At 45.9% G+C, this 21,797-nt stretch overlaps 2 protein-coding genes across 2 annotated transcripts in view; both read right to left on the minus strand.

The window, feature by feature from the left end:
• Positions 1 to 658: 658 nt before the first annotated feature.
• On the minus strand, positions 659 to 3,143 carry LOC125942005 (uncharacterized). Its single transcript, XM_049659910.1, has 2 exons — positions 2,954 to 3,143; positions 659 to 2,840 (listed from the first exon to the last, which is right to left on the minus strand). Exons 1-2 carry the CDS (start codon positions 3,126 to 3,128, stop codon positions 2,500 to 2,502), a joined length of 516 nt encoding a protein of 171 aa, XP_049515867.1. The 5' UTR covers positions 3,129 to 3,143; the 3' UTR covers positions 659 to 2,499.
• A 6,106-nt stretch (positions 3,144 to 9,249) lies between these two features.
• The window catches only part of LOC119435735 (ubiquitin carboxyl-terminal hydrolase 19-like), a gene marked incomplete at its 5' end in the record, with an annotated part of 34,344 nt that continues 21,796 nt past the window's right edge, over positions 9,250 to 21,797 (minus strand). The window contains 7 exon segments of the mRNA XM_049659911.1: positions 9,250 to 9,279; positions 12,484 to 12,575; positions 13,300 to 13,466; positions 15,333 to 15,427; positions 15,429 to 15,562; positions 20,175 to 20,217; positions 21,212 to 21,312. Of these exon segments, the coding sequence (XP_049515868.1) occupies positions 9,250 to 9,279; positions 12,484 to 12,575; positions 13,300 to 13,466; positions 15,333 to 15,427; positions 15,429 to 15,562; positions 20,175 to 20,217; positions 21,212 to 21,312 (662 nt within the window).

Below are 21,797 nucleotides of genomic sequence, written 5' to 3' on the forward strand. Positions count from 1 at the left end.
GGAACAGGGCAAGCTTTGTGGGGGCCCAGTGACGTCAGCTATATGTGTGCTCCGGCTCTGAAACTGCAGGCAAAGCTCGTACATTTTTTGTTGAAAATACAGAGGCCATTTTGATGTTTAGAGGATCAGTCCCTAACCCAGGGCTTAGCATGGCTTTTACAAGCTTCTTTGGCACTCCCAACGCTTGGGAGAGTAAGGAAAACTGTTGTCCTACAATTTTCAGGTGCTTTGCAGCACTAGAAGTGCCGCTACAGTAACCCCAACCCTGCAGTCAAGGAACAGCCCTGTGTGAACAGGGCTGTTCCTGAATGATGCATACATCTTGAGACAGTTTCTACTTATCTTGTATAAGGCCAACTGACAACAAATTTTGAATACCACGAACATATATGCCACATAGCTAGCAGATTCATCACACATGGTCTCAACAGCACATGGACGCAGGTTGGCAAAAACTAGACACCACTTTTGCATTCGAAGGTTCAAGGAGGCACCCCCCCCCCCCCCCCCCCCCCCAATGCTACTGTTTGTTGCTTTGGTTGTACCAGGGTTCACAGGTGACACCCTAAAACAAGAGGGAGAACTGTGCAAAGCACTTCGTAATGCGAAGGTATGAAAATGAAAGGGGTCTGTAGCTTTTGCTCGTGCCTGTACAAATAAAGCTCTGTCTTAAAAAAAAAAGGGGGGGGGGGGGAGCAGGGGATAAACAAATTTGACAAATTCAACATGCCCTGCCTTAGGATTACCTTGTCCCGCATTCAAGTCGCAGTGCGATTTCTGTGAAAGATGCAAAGTTCAGCAGCTGGCAAAGGGAACTTGACACAAAACCTTTAACGGTGGAGTTTAACGGCAGATATGAGGTAGATTTAGATTAACACAAATGACGGGGCTTCATTCAGGGTAGCTTTTTCAATGTAAAGTGACCAATTTCAAAAACAGCCCAAGCATCAACATTTACAGTATTGAAAATGCAGCCAAGGAGTGAACAAGTAACAACTTCACCTATACAAAACTATAACTTGCACAACACTGCATTACTCCCCCCCCCCCCCCCTCCTTTCTCTAAAAAACTCTTTTTCTTTTACATGTTAAAATTAACTATTTGCAAACCCTTGCCAACTATGTGATTATGACGTTACTTATGACAAGCAGGCAATAACCCTTGCATACATCAGAATGAACTGTCGGCATTCGTTTCCCGTCGGGGAAAGTGATGGAACCTGTTACACCACTGTAGCTGTCATTCCTTACTTTTGAAAGATACTCACACAACAGCAAGGCACTATATACAGAACTTGCATACAATGCATAGCATTGCAGATTATTAAGCCACAGGGAAATTACACTGTGCATAAAGAGACTGAGAACAAGTATTTCATATGTTATACTGTAGTTCAGAGTGTGGTACTACACTGCAAGAATGCCTAAACATTTATAAGGCGCACTAGCATTTACACGTGTCATTCACGCATTTTACTACAGCAGAACGAGCGAAGCGCAAAAAAAAAAAAAGTATTAAAAGAATCGCCAGGAATCTTTTATTCTGCAGTTCTCCCAACAATGAGTGTGTTGATGCCTTTCTTAAGTATGACTTACTCAAATTAGAACATCATCCAATTTGAACCCCTAGAAGTTGGACACCCAGTAACGGCGGTATTAAACGACAGACCAAAATGCTGACAAAAAATGCCGCCTTAGGACACCAGGAACTGAAGTACTTGAATCACAGCCAAGGTAAACTTCTTGCTCCAACAAATTCTGCCACTCGGGTGAAGCTAATTAAAAACACCGGTTTCACTATAGGCCATCTATTCGCATCACACAGCAGCTATGCCTTGTGATCCAAGACAATGAACAACGAAGCTGAGACCAGCAGTAAGAAGCAAAACCACCAGGTATATGAGGTAATGAACACTTGCTTGGCCTTCCTTCAAGTGTCCCTTCCATGGTTAAACAAGTTCAAATAAGGGGCCCACAGAGTAGCGACATTGTGCTTTACAAATTGGGCGCTGTGACAGCACTGAATGTATAGTGTGCGTGCAGGCCAGTACACTCGGCTCTTGGGTCTTTTGGATTGCAGGCTTATCAAAGAACGCACAGGCTTCGATTACTGGCGCAGCAGCAGTGTGTAAAGGGGTTAGCAAATTCCCATACGCATGATTTGAGCCTTTTATGGTGTACAGTGAAAGAACTTTTGGAGCAGCAACTTAGCTTTCCCCCATACCAACGTAATGGCTAATGACACATGCGTAAGATGCTCGGAGTGTTAGTGATGGAGACATTAACCAAAGGGCACCACAGCCCAAGTGCTGTTCACGTGTATGCCCCATATGGTAAGTGGAAAATAAGGCTACATTTCGATTCCCATTCCACTGTCAAAGTTGCCATAACAACACAGAAAGCTTACATTCTGTGCCATCACACGCACCCTTGAATTTCTACCCCACCCGCGTCTTTTCCCTTCTTCATTTAAAATACGGCTGTCAGCACATGTTCGGATCAATTGGCAGTTTCATGGTGTTGTACAAAACATGGCTGGAGATCCAGCAGAACAAAGAACCGAGTGCACACTTCCCTGCAGCTCAAGTGGGTCTGCGAATTAAATGCACATGCTGTGACCAGATGAAGGCACAGGATGAAGGACTGATTAACCCCCAGGGCAAGAACCCACCTGACCCGGCGGCAGCGCAAGCTGTAGCCGTTGATCGCGCTGGTGTCAGGCTGGAGCAGGGCCCTGCCGTCGCGACAGAACTTGCACGGCAAGTCTGTCTGGAGCACCCCGCGCTGCGCCAACCAGGGCACAGGGTTCTGCCCGTCCACTACCCTGCGATACTGGGCCTCTACACAAAGCAGAGGTACACATTATTTGAGCCATCCGAGCTGGCCTGTGGCGGCATGCTGCCGCCGCCAGCGCCCGCCCGCAAGGGCGGGCCAGTGGGGGGGCTAGTCGTACCCAACTGCTGGATCTCTTCCTGGAGCACCTTGGAGGGCAGCACCTTGCTGGGCATCACCTTGACCATGAGCAGGGAGTTGGCCGTTACTGCAGTACTGCCACCAGTGATGAGCGGCACTTGGCGTGCTACAGGGGCAGCGCCAGGTTGCTGCGCCTGGGGGAAACACAAGAGCATTGCCTTGTCAAAGCCAAGGTTTCTAAATGAAATGGATGGTGGGGCACAAAGTATCAATCTGGGTGGGTTAGCTAGTAACCAATTTTGGATAAGAACCAAAATAATGCTTGGAGCAGTCTTTGTAACTTCCAATTAATGTAAACAAAATCAATTTGGATTGAATAAAATAGATATATTCCAAAGCTTTGTTCAGGAAGAGATACTGACATAGGAATTATGGAATTTCATATTTTCCAGCATTCCTTCACAAGCCACAGAAGCAAGTAAGGAGAGCAGATGCCAGTCTGCTCTCTTCCCGTGCTAGATGCCAGGCAGCTCCTATACTAACAATGCAACGCTGTTGCGTTCGGGTAAGGCAAGGTAAGTGCTGGGGAGTTAGCCGTCAAGCCTAAGCCTTTACAATTATTCGGACAACTCTGTGGCACTGCCAGTGGCCCTACAGACAATGTATAAGGGTGACCTTCGACACTTTACAGCATGCCATGCCATAATTTGGACTCCGACTGCATGACCAGGTGATAATTTGGCCACCGGGTCAAGCATAAATAGAAATATTTTTCACCGGCGCCTCTTCGAAAGCCAAACTATTATTTTTATTTATTTAAAACCAAATTTATTTTTGGTATATAAGTGAAATGGAGTAATTGGAGGCGTTCTGCATCCAACCTCTCCAGTTAAACCCCATTAAACTTTAATTACTTACTAGTGAAGCCTAATTCATCTAGTACACACCAACTGCGCCCAAACCGTAGGACAAGCCAAGCCAAGCCACTAAGTTGTAAATGTTGCACTTGCGATTTGTGTGATTTGTTGTGCGAGTTCAGTTCTGCAAGCTGCGCGTCCGTTATTTTACATTTTAAGTAGCGTCACTGTACCGGGCGACTTCGTCAAGCAGTTTCAAGTGGTGCGAACTTCCCCCTCGATGACTGCACCGATGAAGTCAGTGAGAAAAGCGCCAGACAGTGACTTGCAAAGAAATTCACTATCATTTGGCTATTACAGCGCAGTCAACTTCTGTATTTTGCCAGGAGATGAAGATTCAGTAGAATGCATTGACCGTTCTTTCGTCTCTGTAGTGACAGCATGACAATGGCTGAAATATGTCACTCTTATCCACCATTCATGGCCAGCTGATCCAGTTAACCTGGGCGGAGCGTCGCTCTCACCACTGACGAACGAAGTGCGAAAAGCGTGAAAAGGTATAGCATAACAAAAGAAATCGGATTGTCTAGGCCAGGGGTCTCCAAACTTTTTGACCATATGGCTGAATTGGTAATCAATGGTGTTGAGGGCACAACAATAAAGAAAATAAATATTAGTGAAAATAAATTTGTAAGCGGTGGGCCTAGACAAATTTTATTCCAATTATTAGACATGCTTTATTCAAAATATTTACTAATTTAATTAGTTGACTTTCTGGTATAACATCTAGAAAAGGAGCGAAATCACTATTTTAGGATTAGAATTTTGTCTTTACTGCCAAGTCTATGGGTATACAGATCTGAAACATTAAAAAGCATTTGTGGTGAAAAACAAGCTACTTTGCTTGTCCAGGTAGCATGCATTTTTTGTTTTGTTTAGTCATTCTAGCTGCACCAAGCAGATATATACAGGATGTTAAGGTGGTTTAGGAGGCATCAGCAATCTTCACAAAGGGCCTGTTGTTCTACTGGTGAGTCATCTGTCATTACTGCAAGTCTGGTATTTTAAAAAATCTGTGTTGACTTTTGTGCATAGTGTTCACGTGTTACGTGATTACCCACTTTTCCTGCTTCCTGTTTTCTGTGATCGCAGTCATGCAGCCTTATTTGCTATATTTTGCGGTATGCTATTTATGAACAATATTCTCTGCTGTACTGGATACCCGATTCCTTAATAAGACGAGTTACTTCAAGAACATCTCCTGGTGCGCCGAAGCATTTTCAGATAGCACCCTATGCTAATTTCTCGCGTGGTCAAACCTGCTTCAAAAATACTGCGACTTAGCCATTAATAAATTACTTGATAGATAATCAACCAAATCATGAAGCCCTAAAAGTAAGCCTTTCATCACAGGTGGTTACAAGTGATTTAAGGTGCAACTTCCTATGTACATAATAACCACATTGTGCAACACAGATCGCATTGAGCTAACAAGCCTTCTAGAGCATGTAGGAACCTCACAATATTTAAAGAGAAGAGATGAATTAAAATGGCACATACAGCAACAATGTGTGACAGAATTGAAACAAGGCACGACGCGCAATATGCAAGGGAATTGCCAAGGCTTTAGAAGAACTATAGTAGCCGCTGACTACCACATATAATATATGAGACACTGTACATTCAGAATGACACCAATCGGAACGGATACGAATTGCAACATATTAAAGCAGAAGCAGATGATTAACAAAAATATGAAAGGAAATAATCACGGCAATAAATAAACGTGGAGTAGGATTCTCAGCAAAAAAAAAAAAAAAAAATTCAGGACAGACTAACATTTACATATTTACGTTAGCATAGTCGTATATTTGCATTGTTAACATACGTATAAACGGGGAAGCATGTGATGAAAGTAATATGCCGCACAGTGCATGAAGCAGCATGTATATTTTAATGCATCGGAATTGCGTCCCGTTGCCAAGATGTAGGACGAGGCTAATGGGAGTGATGGACCTGATGCTCCGACTTATTTATTTTAGTGAACTGTGGCGGCAAGCCTGATAAGTCAATAAACAAGGAACTCCAGGTGTTTGTCAGGTAAACTAGCTCTGTATCTCGACTTCTTATTTTTCATCCTGAAGAAAGTTTGCTAACTAAGGTAGGTATTTCAAAAATTGATATGTTCCTGCAGGTAAATTGCTTTAAGTTTGGCAACTGTTCAAAGCCTAGTAATTTGTAGAAATTGATTAGATGTTCTTCTTTGTACTTGTACTTCAACATGTCATTTGAAAGCAGTTCAATTACTTCTAATTGTAAGGAGCCTGGCAGTGCATCCACATCGCAGCTAAATGAATTTTGGAACAATTATAGTTCCTCCTTCGTGGCGTCAAGGTCAGACAATTTCACGCTAAACTGTGCCTGCAGATCGCCGAGGATTCTTGTTGCAAATAGGGAAGGAAATGCCGTATTAGTATCCACACTAATCCCCGAACAACAGTGGAAATGCTCCCACTTGCGATTTTGACCCTGTTTCTCAAAATACTGCAGTTTTGCCCTGCAGCATTTAATGTCCATGTACTGGTCATGAATGAGGAAGCTTCACATTGCGGTATTTCATGGTGTCTGTTAAGTCAATGCAAATGGGCAATTCAGAGCCACTCGCAACTGGACAGTAGTGGGTTGAGGCGATCCTTCTGTGCAAAGAAGCCTTTATTTCTTCCCTAAGGTCAAAAAAACAACACAAAACCTTTTCGACAGCTCTGCCATCGAAATCATGTGTGGTACATCCCATCTACAAACTCCAATACCATCGTCTTTAGAAATTTATGGAAATGGCAGCATTCAGCCCATGCAACCATATAACATCAGCAGATAAAACAACAGGTTTCAGAACACAGGACCTGCCCACTTATTTCTCCACAGTGGGTGTGCTCATGAATCATGCAGTGCAATAACATAAGCTTTGAGTATCCACCAAGTTCAGCAGCTTTTGTTATTATATTTACTCCATTGTAACTAGAGTTATTGCATGATTTTCGTTGATTGAACTTGACCCTCGCGTTACATTCGAATAACGGCAAAATTGACAATTAAAAAAATATATATATTCTAAATTCCGCAGTTTTTAACATTATGTTGGCAACCTGTACCTTTACGTCTCAATTCAATTCAGAGCAATGTCGACCGAAGTCAAAACTTCTTTTTTGTTAGAATCGATGGCAGTTTCGCTGTGCTTGTGGCTGGTGTTAAGGTTACGGTACTGCATTACCCTGCAGCCTTTAGCGCTTCGACTATGTTCATTCGCAATGTTATGGCGACGCAGAGAGTTCGCGATGACAGTCACTTCGAGAGACGAGTAATTTTGATGGCCGAGGAGCGGGGAAACTCCGCCATGGCTCAGCGGCTCGATGTCGATGAGTCAACAATTTCTGGATGGTGGCACCAATGGGAGGCCCTTTGTAAATGCGGGGCCGGTCGGAAGGGCCTCGTAGTGGCCTGGTACTGTCCCCGAGTGAAATGATGCTGCTGTATTTTAAGAAGTACATAATTTCAAACGAGCTCAACCGCACGGGTGACTTGATTCTTGGGCGATCACTTTCGGAAATAGTTTTGCTTTCACAAGACTTTGCTCCTTTCAGCACCGAACCCCTCGGAGTATATGGCCAACAGCACTCTTGGCACTGATAACAAGCTTGGCACAGCGCCAGAAACCCTTGTCGGGGACGCTTTCGGTGCCAAGTGATGTGAAATTTTGCGAAACAAAACTATCTCTCAAAGTAATTGCCCGGGAATACCGCCCAAGGAAAGCTCCGTGTGCTTCTCAGACGACGATAAGTGAAGAGAACTGGTTTCCGAATTGATTCCTTGAATAAAGGTCCCATTTCACTTTCTGTTCATCTCGCATTACATTCGCAGTTTTGTTTTTCTTATTTCACGGATTGAAAAGTTGACCCTTGTGCTACAATCGCAGTTGCGTTATATTCGAGTAAATACGGTATTTGCCCTATACGGCCTTTTCTTTTTTCTCCGGACATGTTTTTTTGCCCATTAATTTTTACAGATTTTAGTTTGCCCCACTACATGCTGCACGTGGACACAATTTTATTTAATTCTTTAAAGATGCCCTGCCCTGTTACCGTACCATGCATATAGTGGGCTGAAGCATGCTGTGGACTGAAGAAATGAGCTTAACTCTATGTACAGCTGTTTACATACTGTAGCTTCGCGGGTGAACGCTCTCTGGGCCCAGTGTGCCTGGGTGAAGTCCCGAGTTTTGCTGTGTCTATTGAAGTGATGTCTGGAGCCACCTAATCGGAGTGTCCCATGCTTGTCACGCCATGGTCGCATGCCACCTCTGGTTCATTGGCACTGCCTCGGACGAGGTGGCGTAATGGCACAATCTCGTAAGTGCAGTGAAGGTGGCTTCCATTGAAAAGCACAGTAACAAAAGATTTTGTCAAGAAGACCTGCTCGCAGGTGGAGGCTTTGAGGAGGCTTATCGGGGAAAGGCGCCCGCCTGCGGGCCAGCCGTCATGAGAGGGGCCACCGCAGGCTCCGGACCAGTCAGGACCCCTGGTCTAGGCCAAGGGCAAGCGTATGTGTGCAGAGCAACGCGTTGCAAACTTCGGTCGCATTTTCGAACGACCACTTTCGAATATACTTTTACTTTCGTGATTAGCAACGGACGTGTCGACGGGTGATAGCGTTTCCAACGCTGAATTGTAAGGAAGCTTTAGCTCGGGGCCAACTCCGATGCCGCATATTTGAATACATGTAAAACGCAGAAATGCTCTTATGAGACAATTTCGGGGCTCGGGGCTTTACAAAAGTGCTACTTACATATTAGTGGTACATTTCACGGCAGTGTGTAATATACAGTAGACTTCCGTTAATTCAACTACGATTAATTACATTTTTTGGTTAATTCGATCCAAACTAACCGAAGGTCCCAGCCGCCGCCCATGCATCTCTATGGGCTCGAACTTTTAACTTTGTAATACCTAAAATAGACCTCCACCAAATAATGCGAACTTGACCAGTCAGCATGTAGTATGTGCCTGACCTCTATGGCACCTTTTCTTTTTTCTGAAAATTGTGTGCGCAGTACAATTGAAAACGAAACCAAAACCGTGTTCACAATGTTTGTATGCTTTACCGCATAACACGGCTGTATTGCGGTCGAATTGACATAAGTCGACTGTATCAACTTTGCTTTATATGTTTTATCAAGTGTAGTTTACAGAGTTGTAAACTTCATGAGGTACGGACGTAATATATTGACTTAATTTTTTTCACATTAAATGAAGGTCCTAGAGCTGCTCTAAACCCTAGGAAAAAGCTAGTGCTAGTGATCCAAGTAAAAATTCAATGCTGTTGCAGACTTCAAAGAAAAGAAAAAACAAGCGAGACAACAGTACTTCAAGGTAACCCTTCCGAACCTTCTTACAAGTAATCAGCAAAGATTCTGGAGATATTTTCACCTGAGCACGTCCGCTGCGTCCACACCCTTGCCAGAAGAAAACACCACCAGAGCAAATGAAGTTAATGATTTTTTTCATTCAGCGATTAAAGAAGATAATATCTTTCTACCTCCCCTTGGAACGGCTACTAATGCGAGTATTGGTCCCATAGACATCACTGACACCGGAATTCTTAACCTCCTATTAAAACTAGATTCCAAAAAGGCTAATGGCCCTATGACATTCCTAATATATTCCTCAAAATTATGCGGAATTATGTAGGACGTACCTCGGCCTGATTTTTCCCAAATCACTTTTAACTTCCAAACTACCAGACCGATTGGAAAGTCGCTGAAATAATTCCAATACACAAATCGGGAGACACAGACATGCCGTCTTATTTCAGGGCAATATCATTAACAAGCACATCCTGTAAGTTGCTCGAGCATATAATTCTGAAATATATCACTAATTTCCTTGAAACCGGCTCCGAGAGAAGAGATAGCAGAACAGCGACTTCTCAATCGGCTGGCTGGCCACGACGAAGATACGCACATTCTGGCGTTCACAGAAGCCGGTCAAATTGATATATTACTGACATAGCTAAAGCATTTAATTGTTTGCCACATAAAAATAATAGCAAAACTAGAAACTGTGCTTGGAAAAGGGGCAATAACCACCTGGATTAAAAACTTTTTATTAGACAGATCCCAATTCATAGTAATAGAAAATATGCCATCTAAAAATGTACCAGTAACATCTGGAGTTCCGCAGGAATCTGTGCTTGAGCCCCCAGTCAGGGTTTCGTCAGGGTTTCCGTTGAGCTAATGCATTTTCGCAACCGATTTTTCTGATGAATTGAGGCCTCAGAGTTCGATTTTCTGGACTAAATCGCTTTTTCCGAGCCAGGCTACCTGATCTTGGAGGCCACCATGTTGGATTTTCCGCTGGCTTGGCATCCAGTGGCTTGCTCTATAGCCTCCAAGATTGGGAGGCGCATGCGCCCTTCTCTAGTCTTGGAGGCCATGCCTGCTCTTCCTTGGCTGACAAAACACTCCAGAAGACATCACTTTTTTTCTTTTTGCGGTCAGCACTATCATCATAATCATTATTGTGTGATCTGTTTTAGATGTTCATCTCGGTGATTGGCACCACCTCCTGAGCCTTCGCGAGAGCCAAGCGGTGCGAAGCTCATTTCTTCGATCTCCATGGCGAACTTCGTTGGCCGAGATCGCCAACGCGGTGACGCTCGTGTAGACTGTACACGGAGATGTCACTGTTGCGCAAATCCAAGCAAGTCTGATCCTCTCCATGCATAGTATGAGGCAGGGCATTATTAGAGATTTGTTTAAGCCCCACTAAGCAGCTCAATATTTTTTCTTTTCTTTTTTTTTTTGTGCGGCGGAACGAGTTTTTCGGACAATTTTTCGGTCCCCGTGAGGTCCGTGAAATTGGTCGGCGACTGTATGGAGCACCCTAACCTAAGAGTCGCACGTTGCTGCCAGCCGGAAACTTCGGATTTTCCGGCTAGAGCCGCATGGGCTATTCAAATTATCCGGTAGAATTTGCATTGCAAATGACGGGACTGCTCAAATTCTTCGAATTAACCAAGGTTTACTGTATTATAGTTTAATCACTTGATTGCCTTTCTTTTTTTTTGCTTGCTAAGTTTTACTGTACGCTTTCTTGTTTTATGTTCAAATTAAGTGTATACATACTACTCAGTGAACCATTTTTTCTGTCATGTATGCTCCTGTATAAAGCGTTGCAAATCGCATGCATAAATATGTGTGGAATATGTATGTTGCGATTGCATAACCCTATGCATATACAGTAAAAGCTCGTTAATTCGAATTTCTCGGGGACGCCCAATGAGTTCGAATTAAACCGAAGTTCGAACTAACGAAATTCATTGAAAAAACAGCAGGAATTGAGACCGGGTTGTTGGAAAATCACTAAAAATATTTACTTGCGAAAATAATCCGTGATCACTGTCTGTTTCTCTTCTTTGAATGCGATCGCTATAGCCTTGTTTTCCAACGCGCGAACGTGGCAGAAAGCATCCTCTGCGTCTTCCTCGAAGCTGAAGAATAGACGCGCGACACGCATAGCCTCCATTAGTTCCAAAGCTGAGGGCCGCGTGGGTGCATCATCCTCTTCGTCATCCGCACCTACATCGACGACGGGCGCTTCTCCACCAGTCACCTGCGCGATGATATCATCGTCGGTGATTGTGCCGCAGACCGCTGCACAGCGATCTGCATCGACGTAGTCGTCGAAGGTTACGTCCTCCAGCGCATCCCGCAATCCGGCAGGAATGACCACGGCCTCGCGCTCGTCGGGCTCGCAAGCTGTGCCCTCATTGGTCACACAAAAGCCACTGTGGCGGAAGCAATTGGCAACAGTTGTTGCCGTGACCTGATCCCAGGAACGCACCAACATATGCAAGGCCGTGAGCAGCGTCACATCGTAGCGACACGGCACCGAACGACTTCGTAGCTCTGACGTACACGAGGCCTAGCGACTGAATGTGCGGCACACAAAGGACACGGAGACTACGCAGACACGTCCGACACGAACCGCCACACGATGCGGAAGAGCGAGCGCAATGACGACAGTGACGCCTAAAGCCCCTCAATTTTTATTGAGGGGCTTTAGTGACGCCGCTGCGCTCGCGCTATCTATCGTTGAGCCTTGAAAGCTTGCGGCGGCAGTATAAAATACCACCACGCAGCGGCGCGCAGTTCGAATTATCGATAGAGGAGCCGATGCGCGCGTGAACTAACGAGTTGGTTAACCCATAGACGCCTATATATTGTGGCCGGACCATGACCATCAGTTCGAATTAACCCGAAAGTCCGAATTAATGAGGTGCGAATTAACGAGCTTTCACTGTACAGTGAAATCCCGAAAATTCGAAATCTCTTACAATTCAAATTGACGAATAATTTGAACCGCTCTGTTGGTCCCCACAATGTATTTGAACAGAGAAGAACTCCCGCGAACTCAAACTTTAATAATCGCTTAATGGTTATTCCGAAAAAATTTCTCATTTCCACAGACTGTTTTTCAAACAAACCTGAGCCAAAGGCGAAGTTCGATGCGTCGCTAGCTGCCGTCGAGAAAGAGGCGCAGGAAGCCAGACCGAAACGAAGCAAGCAGAGTGGGGAGCACCCTCCGTTTCCATCCGGTTTAAAGGAGCAGGAAGGAGCCCCCAGCGCACTTGATCACGTTACTGCACACACACTCACCTGCCCCCCCTCCCTTCCTCCTAGTGTGCACTTGATCACGTTACCGCGCCCTAAGATACGCCTCTCTCCTAGGGTGTGCTCGATCACGTCACCTACAATAATGGGCACATGGGAGGAAGGCGCGCATCCAGCCACCACCTGTCTCAGCGCACCCCGCACGTTTACCCACACACCCACAGATAACAACCCTGCAAGGCGCGATCTTATCGCACTTGGGACTTTATACGGACCTAGGCTTCCTCCAGCACACATCTTTGCACCAGATGGAGGAAAAACAAGACTTTCTCAATGTCAAGCCCAGAGATGGTTTTCGGTTTCGCGCGCTGTACCGCACAGCTGATCGAGCTCTCCGTAGCTCGAACTCCGTTTCGTTGTAATAAATTTCAGGTCCCCCCTTGGAGTTCAAATTAACGAGATTCTACTGTATTTGTTTTCTGTGTGCCAGACATCCTCAAGCTACTCTTTTGTAGCTATTTGTCTGGAATCCATTTCCTAACTGACTGGGACAAATAAAGGATTCATTCATTCATTCATTCATTCATCCTCGACACACGCACCTCCAGGGTACCGGAACAAAAACTGCTTTACAAAGGCAAGTATTATAGTAAATTATTTAGGTTGTTCTGATGCTTGGAAATATTTTTCCTAGGGTTTAAAAGCGCTTGGACCTTCACTTAATCGGGAGGGGGGGACGAATGACAAGTCAGAGATGACAGTGGAGATAAAGTTGAAGTTCCATCAAGGCTGATAAATCTTTAAGGCCTCGTTACGTTCACCCTAAGCTCGCTGCACTGGAATATGGGAAACAGTGCTCACCGATCTCGCTCAGGTGTGTGTCTACGGGGTCGACACAGCGCGCGAATGCGGTGTAGTGGCCACCAAGCATGCCGCCATGATGGTTGGTGACAGCAAAAAGGTCGTAAATGGTGGAGGGACCCTCGGTACTCCTGGGGCCGCAGTAGTAAGGGCTCATGTCCAGGCCACTAGCAAGAAAAAGAGGGAAGGGTGTAGTGGTGTGAGAAAACCCAAAAAAGTTTGGTAAATGAGCAATAATGCATCAAAAAAGAAAAACGCTTACAAAGCTGTCAAGTTATTTTTTTTTAAATTCTGTGGGCAAGGTATATGTACGAAAAAGAAATCACGTGCTATTCCACTGCTGTGAAGGTCGATTATCAGCGAAGCAGTTTAGCACACACGACAGAGAGGTGACAGAATTTAGATCAAAGGTACGAGCAAATTTTGTTTCTCTTGAGTGGCAATGACGGTCATCCCGAAGTAACGAGAGTCGATCTGCTGTGGCAGCCTGCCACTGGGGCAGTACGAGTGTTGATAGCTAGCTGGATTGAAGCCTCGCAGACCTTTTTTTTTTTTCTTGTATCCCTGTTTCAATTTACACTGAAAGCCTATCAGAAATACACCCTACATACCTGCCAACATTTAAGATATCATCGCAAAATGCCTGCTTTTTAGAGATTGTCGACGACTGCCGTATAGACAACAAGAATTTGAAGTCATTTTTTGCATTTCCGTCTAATTAAGAGCAAAACTGATTCCAGAAGAATACAAATACAGTCGCTGATCTATTTTGCAGAGCCCGACTTTTAGCTATTCAGACCTACCTGCAGCAGTGACACAGACTTATTATAGAACCAATGTATCAGGGCAACTGAAATTTCAACTGCCTTACGGGAATATTTAAAATAAGTTTTAGAAACATCTCTATTTAACTGCAACACAGATCATGGCTGTTGCAAAACTTCATTAAGCAATCAACATGTTGAGTAATGAAACGTTTCTTAGATTATTTCTGCCAAATTTTAGTACCGTTTGGCTTCAACTACAGTGCAGTCAACGACCGATTATTCAGACATCAATAATTCGGACGTGCTTGATTATACGTTCAGCCTCACGGCACCGCCACTAGCCCAGTAAACTTAATATATAAGAACATCCGATATTTCAAACACCTTTCAGCACGTTGTGCACTAATTAGACTTCCAATGGCTCGTCCATGTGCTAATTTGGCTATCGAGTCAAGCAGAAATAGCGATATTTTTGTTTTGAGATGTCGTCGACATGGTCATTGGCATGGTCGTTGGCCTTGTCGATCTAGTAGCCACTGATAACGTTCAGTGCATGCACTGACTGTATTTTTGTCTATCTGCAAGCGACAGCTTGACAATAATTGAGATACGGGGCGTGATTTCACAGCAACGCGTTCAGCTCGATTCTGTGCCACTCTTATCATCTACTGTTCATGGCCAGCCAATCCTGTTGATAACACATGTGGAGAATCACACTGACCGACGAAGCACGAAAAGCGTGAAAAAAATAGCATAAAAAGCATTGCTATAAAACGACGGACATGGAATGTCTAGGCCAAAGACAAGTGAAATATGCATGCAGCAACACGAATTGACAAAATTGGGCCTTTTTCTTGAACGATCACTTTCGAAAGATACTTCCATTTTCGCGATATTTCATGTGCGTAGCGTTGGATGCGTCCACGGGCGGCAGCGGTTCCGCACAATGATAAGATAGCACGCTTGGCACTGTGCCAAGATTGCCGTCACTACCAGACGTCGACGCGTGATGCACTATAGTCACGTAAAATTGAAGGAATCTCCGAAAGCGACAGTCAAAAATATGGCACGCCTTTTTTGGGTCACTTGTGGAATAAATTCACTTATTATTTTTGGGCGAATCCGTTATTCCAGACTCTCGATTATTCGGACGTCCTGACGGTCCCCGTCGAGTCCACACTATCGTTCGGCGACTGTATTTTTTCAAATTCTGAGGTTGGCTAGTCTGAGCCTGCCCTCGACGAGGCAAGAAGAGCGCGCACTCACTAGACGGGGAACTCGACCATCTTGTCAATCTTGTCGCGGAAGATGGAGCGGGTGAAGGAGAAGCGCTTCAGCTGGATGACCAGCACGACGGGCAGGCCGCCACAGGGAGAACTCCTTGGTAGCCTGGCGATGCTCGCGGCAGCTCGGGCAGTACCACGCCTCCTGCGGGTCCAGCACCTCGGGCTCCGTGAACAGCCGCAGGCACTGGTGCAGCGTGATGCCGTCCTCCTCTGCAAGTAGGGACACGGGAACGTTACGGCAGCAGGTGTCACTCAGCATCAACAGCAGTCCCGATTGTACAGTTGAACCTCAATATAACGAACGTGGATATAACGAAGTAAATACAGTCGAACCCACTTATAACAACGATACTGGTTTTCACTGTATATCGGTTATAACAACGAGAAGCTGCTGCGCCATCAACTTTCGTATGTTTTCTATGATGAAATAACCCGTCTACTACAATGCCCCTTGGCCGCATTATAGGTTATAACAATGAAGTCTGGCTACTGGATGTCCATGCCGAAAGGGAATGGAATGCGAAATCCTTGAACAGAAAAAAAAAAATCCAGCCGCTGCACGCTGCCGTGTGCCGTTTTCCAGCCGTCCCCATATCACCAGCCTCGTACGCCTCTACTCCCGTCGCCCTTCCACCCTTTCAAACACGAATAAGCTACGTCCATAGTTCTACGCTGCGCCACCCTCCAAAATACAAATGGACCGCACCAACTGTGCTGATAGCGCTGGGCCCTGATTGCTCGCTGGCCCCTCAAACTGCGCAGTTCTGCCGACAAATTAAGTCGATCGTGCTTGTTTTTGTTGGCTGGGTAGATATCGTTCCGGGCCACGTGGTTTCTCAGCCTCGGTTGACTCGCCATCGAAACGGAAGATGGCTGATCCGCCCAGTGATCATCGGCAATGCACGATGAAGCCAGTGAAAAGAAAGCACACTGCTATAGATTTGGAGACGAAGTCGGTGAAGTGCTTCTAACCGATGAGGCGATAGTCGTGAACGTGTTCGCATCGCATAGCGATGGCAGCGACGGCAGCGATGACGTCGTAGAGCAGGCTGCCTCAACGTTGTCCTCGCAGGAGGCCCTGCAAATGATTCAGTCCCTCCGGGGCTTCGTTTTCGTGAGGGACCTTCGTGAGAGAAGGATGTCAGCAAGCTTTGCATAAAGCAAGCAAAGCAGACGGACATGGGCTTTTCTCGTGCAAGCCAGTGAGAAGTACGTGGCGAGATGCTTGTGGCGATCTCGCCACAGCGTTTCTTCTGGATTTCTCAAGCTGAGGCTACTGCGGCAAACTTCTCGCATTTTTTAAAAACCAAAGCGATGCGTCGGCAGAGCTTGCATATTACTTGCCGCCCGTGACCCGCTTTGCAGTTGTTATAGCAGCGCCATTCTTGAACGCCGACAGCCACAGCCTATTACACGCGATCGGAGCACGCAGGAAGTAGAGTCCGTTAAACGAGTCAACACAATTAGCAGCCAGATGGAGGAAGGTGGTGGAGAGGGGCACCGGCCTCCCCGCCATTATAGTTTTCTCACAACAGCTCTGCCAGCACCCTATTTTGATTTTTTTTGTTCGACCCGGCTATAACAATTATTGGTTATAACAATGGAAATTTTGTGGCACTTCAATATTGTTATAAGTGAGTTTGACTGTATAAAGTATTCTCGTTCATGCCAGAGTGCAAGAAATATATGCTTATAATGAATATCAGATATAATGAAGCTATTTTTGCATCTGATAAGACTTCATTATAACGAGGTTCAACTGTAGGCAGCTGCCACATGGTTTCTTAAATTACTTATTAAAAAGGAAACTTAAAGGCCAACTGCAAGAAATTTCACACTTGGCTAATTTGAGTATAAATGAGTAGCGTTTACTACTGACGCAACCTTGGTGAAGCTGCAGGGCTAGTGACTGTCTAATTTTTTAGCAGACCTCCAAACAGCACCTAAGCAGACGACCTGTGGACCTGGTGGTTTGTGGATACAACACAAGTCCCAGTCTGCCGCCTCCGATATTTTCCAGTGCACCATGGGTGGTGCCTTATCTCGAAGGTCATGCAAAGGAGCAGCAAGTTTTATGGCGTATTTTTTAATTTCTATTTTCACATTCAATATCAAAACCATCGACTTTTTAAGCCTTTCATGACGCATTCCCTCGTATTTCAAACACAAAATTTTGCACATGGAAGCTCTGCATCTCACAAATCCGAATTTAGGCTTTTTACGCAGCTTAAGCTTTCCGCAATTTTTTACTACTTAAGATGCCATAACAGATGCGCTTTACAGAACTGTGATATCTGTTTTTGGTGCAGAGTAACTGATTTCCCAAACTTCATGCATCAGTCGTTTCTTTGAAACTTTCAAATTTCCAGCAAGCTTGAGTTCCAAAAGTTCCAAAATGAGTTCCAAAATCAAAATTCTGCTTCCCACAGTGGTTATAATTTATCTTTCTCTCTCAAATGCAACAAATTTCATTCAATTCAGTCAAGCAGTTGTCTCGCGAGAGCATTTCTACATTTCACCTGTACAGTTAAACCTGGATATAACGAAATTGAGAAATTCCCGAAAAACTTCGTTATAAAGAGGATTTCGTTATATGCAGGTCCGGCACGAAAACTGGAAAAATAAACGTTTACCGTATTTACTCGATTATAACGCCCCCTCAGTTGTAACGCGCACCCGTTTTCTGTTTTCGTCGAAGCACTCATCCTCGGAATGTCACACCAGGTACCGGATGCGTGGACGCATGTCGTTTCGCACAAGCGCGAGGCATCGGAAACAAAGAGCGAGCGTCACGATGACGTCGTATAGTGTTACAGTAGAACCTCGCTGTTACGCTCCTGGGGGCTGCGTTTTCCCGGCTGTTACGTTGTTTTCGACCGGTCCCGGCACAGCTCCCTTAGAACTCAATGCATTGGTAACCCCGCTGTTGCATCGCAACTGTGGGACCGTTCCCGCATCATACGTTGCGAACTGCCACCCCGCGCCGGCCTGAGTGGCCATTTTGACTTTTCATGTCGCTTGGCTTGGTGGCTTGACGATGGCATTGGCCACCCAAAGTGCCGGGGGCGACAACTATGACGTATTTTCGGTTTCCGCCAGCAAAACTATGACCCTTGAGATCCGTATTTGCTATATAATGATGGTGTCCATGACGCGTTGTAGCCCTAAAATTGGTTTTGGCTCATAGATATTCCGTATATACGGGTACGGCCACGCTAGCGGCAAAAAAACGCGCGCGTCATGCCGCGAGCGGCAACGCGTCAGCGCCTTGCCGCGAGGCCACCGTGGCACGCGCGTCTCGCCGCGCGGACTGTAGCGCGGCAGCGCGATAAGATCTCCCGCACTCTCCGAACGGGTGAGCAACACCGCGAGCGCTCGTTGTTTCATGCGAGAGACGACGATCGGCGATTGAAAACCCGGCGCGGACCGGCGGCGTTCCGGTTGTGATGGCTCCGTGACGTCACCCTCATCGCTCTTGATTGGTTTTTCATCTCGCGGCACGCGGCATTTGCCGCAGAAACCATTTCGCGCGGCACACAGCAAGACCCCCGATTCGCGCGTCCGCTTTTGCCGCGCGCGGCATGACGCGCGTTTTTGCTGCGTGTTTTTGCCGCTAGCGTGGCCGTACCCTAAAGTCCAAGGGCGATAACGCAGTCGCCGCGCGCCGTATGCTGTATGTGCGAGTGAAAACGTGGGAGGGGAGCGGACGACCGCGTCTAAATCTCGCGCGCGCAAGAAAAGCAGGGAGGAAGCGCGCCTTCTTCCGTTGCGCTCGAGGCACCGGCGAGGAAGCGACGGGGGAGGGATAGCGGGGCGGCGCGCGGTCGCGCAGGCCGTATCTTGAAAGCGATCTGCGTCGAGGCAGAGTCTAGCAGTGTAGGTGCGTCGGCGGCTCGTAGCTTTCTGCGTGCTCTGTGTTCTCGGCGCTCAGTTTGCGTTGAAGCGATAGACAACAGCACGAAGGTCACTTCGCTCGCTTGTCCAGCGGCGCTTCCACACGCCGCCAGCGTTTGACAGCGCGTCGACATCAGCTGGAAAAGGAGAGAGTGCTGGCTTGGCGGGCTAGGCCAGCTGCAGCAAGCGGCAGGATCAGATTTGAATGAAGGGAGGGGGAAAGGTCACGCCCGCGGCGGCAAGATCGCCAGGTCGAGGGATGCAGGGCTGCCTCGCACACGCACGCACGCACGCGTGCGCTCGCTTTGCATTCTATTGCGGCGGAGAAGGTGCTTCCGGTTGCTGCTCGCGCAAAAATGACAAAATTTGGGGCGAAATCTCTAGGTGGTCGGAAGGGAAAATTCGTTATATCGAGGGGGTCTCCCGCTGCCACTTCGTTACGTAGAGGTCTCAAATACATGTGCTTCTATGGAGTAATGGCGGGGAATCGAAAAACTTCGTTATATCCAGGAATTCGTTATATGGAGGTTCGTTATAAGCAGGTTTAACTGTATTTGAATGGGGAAATAAGAGTTCAGCTCGAGCTTAAGCTTCCTCGCATTATGTGCTGCTAGACGACAACAATACCACAACAACAGGAGAGAAGTCATGAAGCACTGCATTCACATCACTTCTATCCATTCATCATGCTGTCCTTCCGCTCCACTGCACGTGACGAATTGCTTATTAGCATGACTGTTAGCACTTATAACGCAAACCTATGAATGAAACCAGCACACATTAAACACAGACCTCCTACTTGTCTTACAGATGTAGCAGCCCCCTGGCAGTGCATCAACGTCTGACAGAACTATGCATTGTATAGTGAGTGGTATGGTATTTAACCGAATAGTTAACATGTAATGGAGGAAAAAGAATGCAAGCTCACCATAAATGGACATGCTGCGGTCATCGTCAGACATTGAGTACTCCTGTAAAACAGCAAGAGTTAGAGAGTGAACACACTGTTGCAGCAGGATTACCTTCCGAAAGTTGTTGGCTTTACGTACCACACTCAATCAAAAAAAAAGGAAACTGATGGCGCCTGATTTGTTGCTCTGTAACAGCATGTGCTGTTGTATGTTTTATAAAGGTCCCCAAGATACATATACAGATAACGAAGTGTGTTTACACAAGACTTCAAATAAAATTTCATTGCCACCGCGAAGGAATACCGAGACAATAAATGGCGGCTGCGAAGCAGCGACACGTCCCGTATAAAGTCCAAGTGCGCCAAGATTTCTTGTGCCCTACACACTGTACGATTTAGGTGCGAGTGAAAATGTGCGAGGGTGAGCCAAGAAGGATGGTAGCTTGATGAGTGCAGTCTTCCTGCAGCACAAGCATGGGGAGAAGGGGGGGGAGTGCGTGCTCAAGGGTCAACTCTCAAATTCAAGAAAATGAATGTTTTTCTCATTTAAATCGGCCTTTTCCGCTTGCCAATAGTCCTGAAACTTTTTCGGCCCCTTTTGTGCAAGAAAAATCTATCGGCAACTGTACTTATTTGCATAAAAGATCACATTGCTGATTTTACCAAGTTCGTTTTATCGAGGTTTTACTGTATAGATAATAGCCTCGAAAGCAGTGCAAAACACAGTCAGAAATTTCTGGAAACTCATCCACTCACAGCTACCACCCTACTAAGTTCTTACTACCCCTAAAAGCTAAATCCAGCATAAGGGAACTTCCAAAGCACATCAGTCATGAGACTTGACTCCCAGGGGCTATAGTACCAGTCAATAACCTTCAGGTATACATTCCATTCTGTACACACATTCCATCCTGCCTCACTAGAGCTGTCGGGAAGCTGTCAATGCACTCCCAAGTATCTGACATGAAAACACACGGCTTACAATCAAAGCACACTCAGAGTGGTCCACTGACTGGTCAAAAATGCGGCCCCAGGTCTCTCAGCCGATTGCTTACCACTTCTTTGGACTCGACAAGGACGTAGTTCCCTTGGCGCTGGTCGTTCTTCCAGTCCATCGCCAAACGGATAACTCCGCTGAAGTCCAAAGGCTCAGTCCCTAAGAGGAAATCGAGAAGAAAAAAAGATATATAGGAAGCTTATTAGCATAGCCCAAAAACTGCGGCAAAACAGTGGCAAAACAGAAACTTAACATTAGCTCTAAACCTTCGCAACCCTTTCACAAGAGTAAAATTGCTGATGTGGCACTCATTCACACAGCCTGTTACTCCTCAGGTGAAGACTACAGTGGAACTTAGATATAACGAAGTTGTACTTGCAGCGAAAAACTTCATTGTATCGCAAATTTCGTTAATTCCATGGAACTAAGATCGAAAAATAAAAACAGTTCGTTACACCGCGAATTTCGATAAATCGAGGTTCATCATATCGAGGTCTAACTGTATAAAGAAGCTTTAAAGAAATAAATTCACCTAAGACCCTAAAAAAATTAATTCAGTGGCGATTTAGCGGTAAATGCGAGAGAAATACATTAGCTTTAAGTCGCACCTCTTTAGCATTGCAGATAATTTTAGCTCACTCGAC

The sequence above is a fragment of the Dermacentor silvarum genome, unplaced genomic scaffold, assembly GCF_013339745.2.
Source record: "Dermacentor silvarum isolate Dsil-2018 unplaced genomic scaffold, BIME_Dsil_1.4 Seq873, whole genome shotgun sequence".
In the NCBI taxonomy this organism is placed as follows: Eukaryota; Metazoa; Arthropoda; class Arachnida; order Ixodida; family Ixodidae; genus Dermacentor; species Dermacentor silvarum.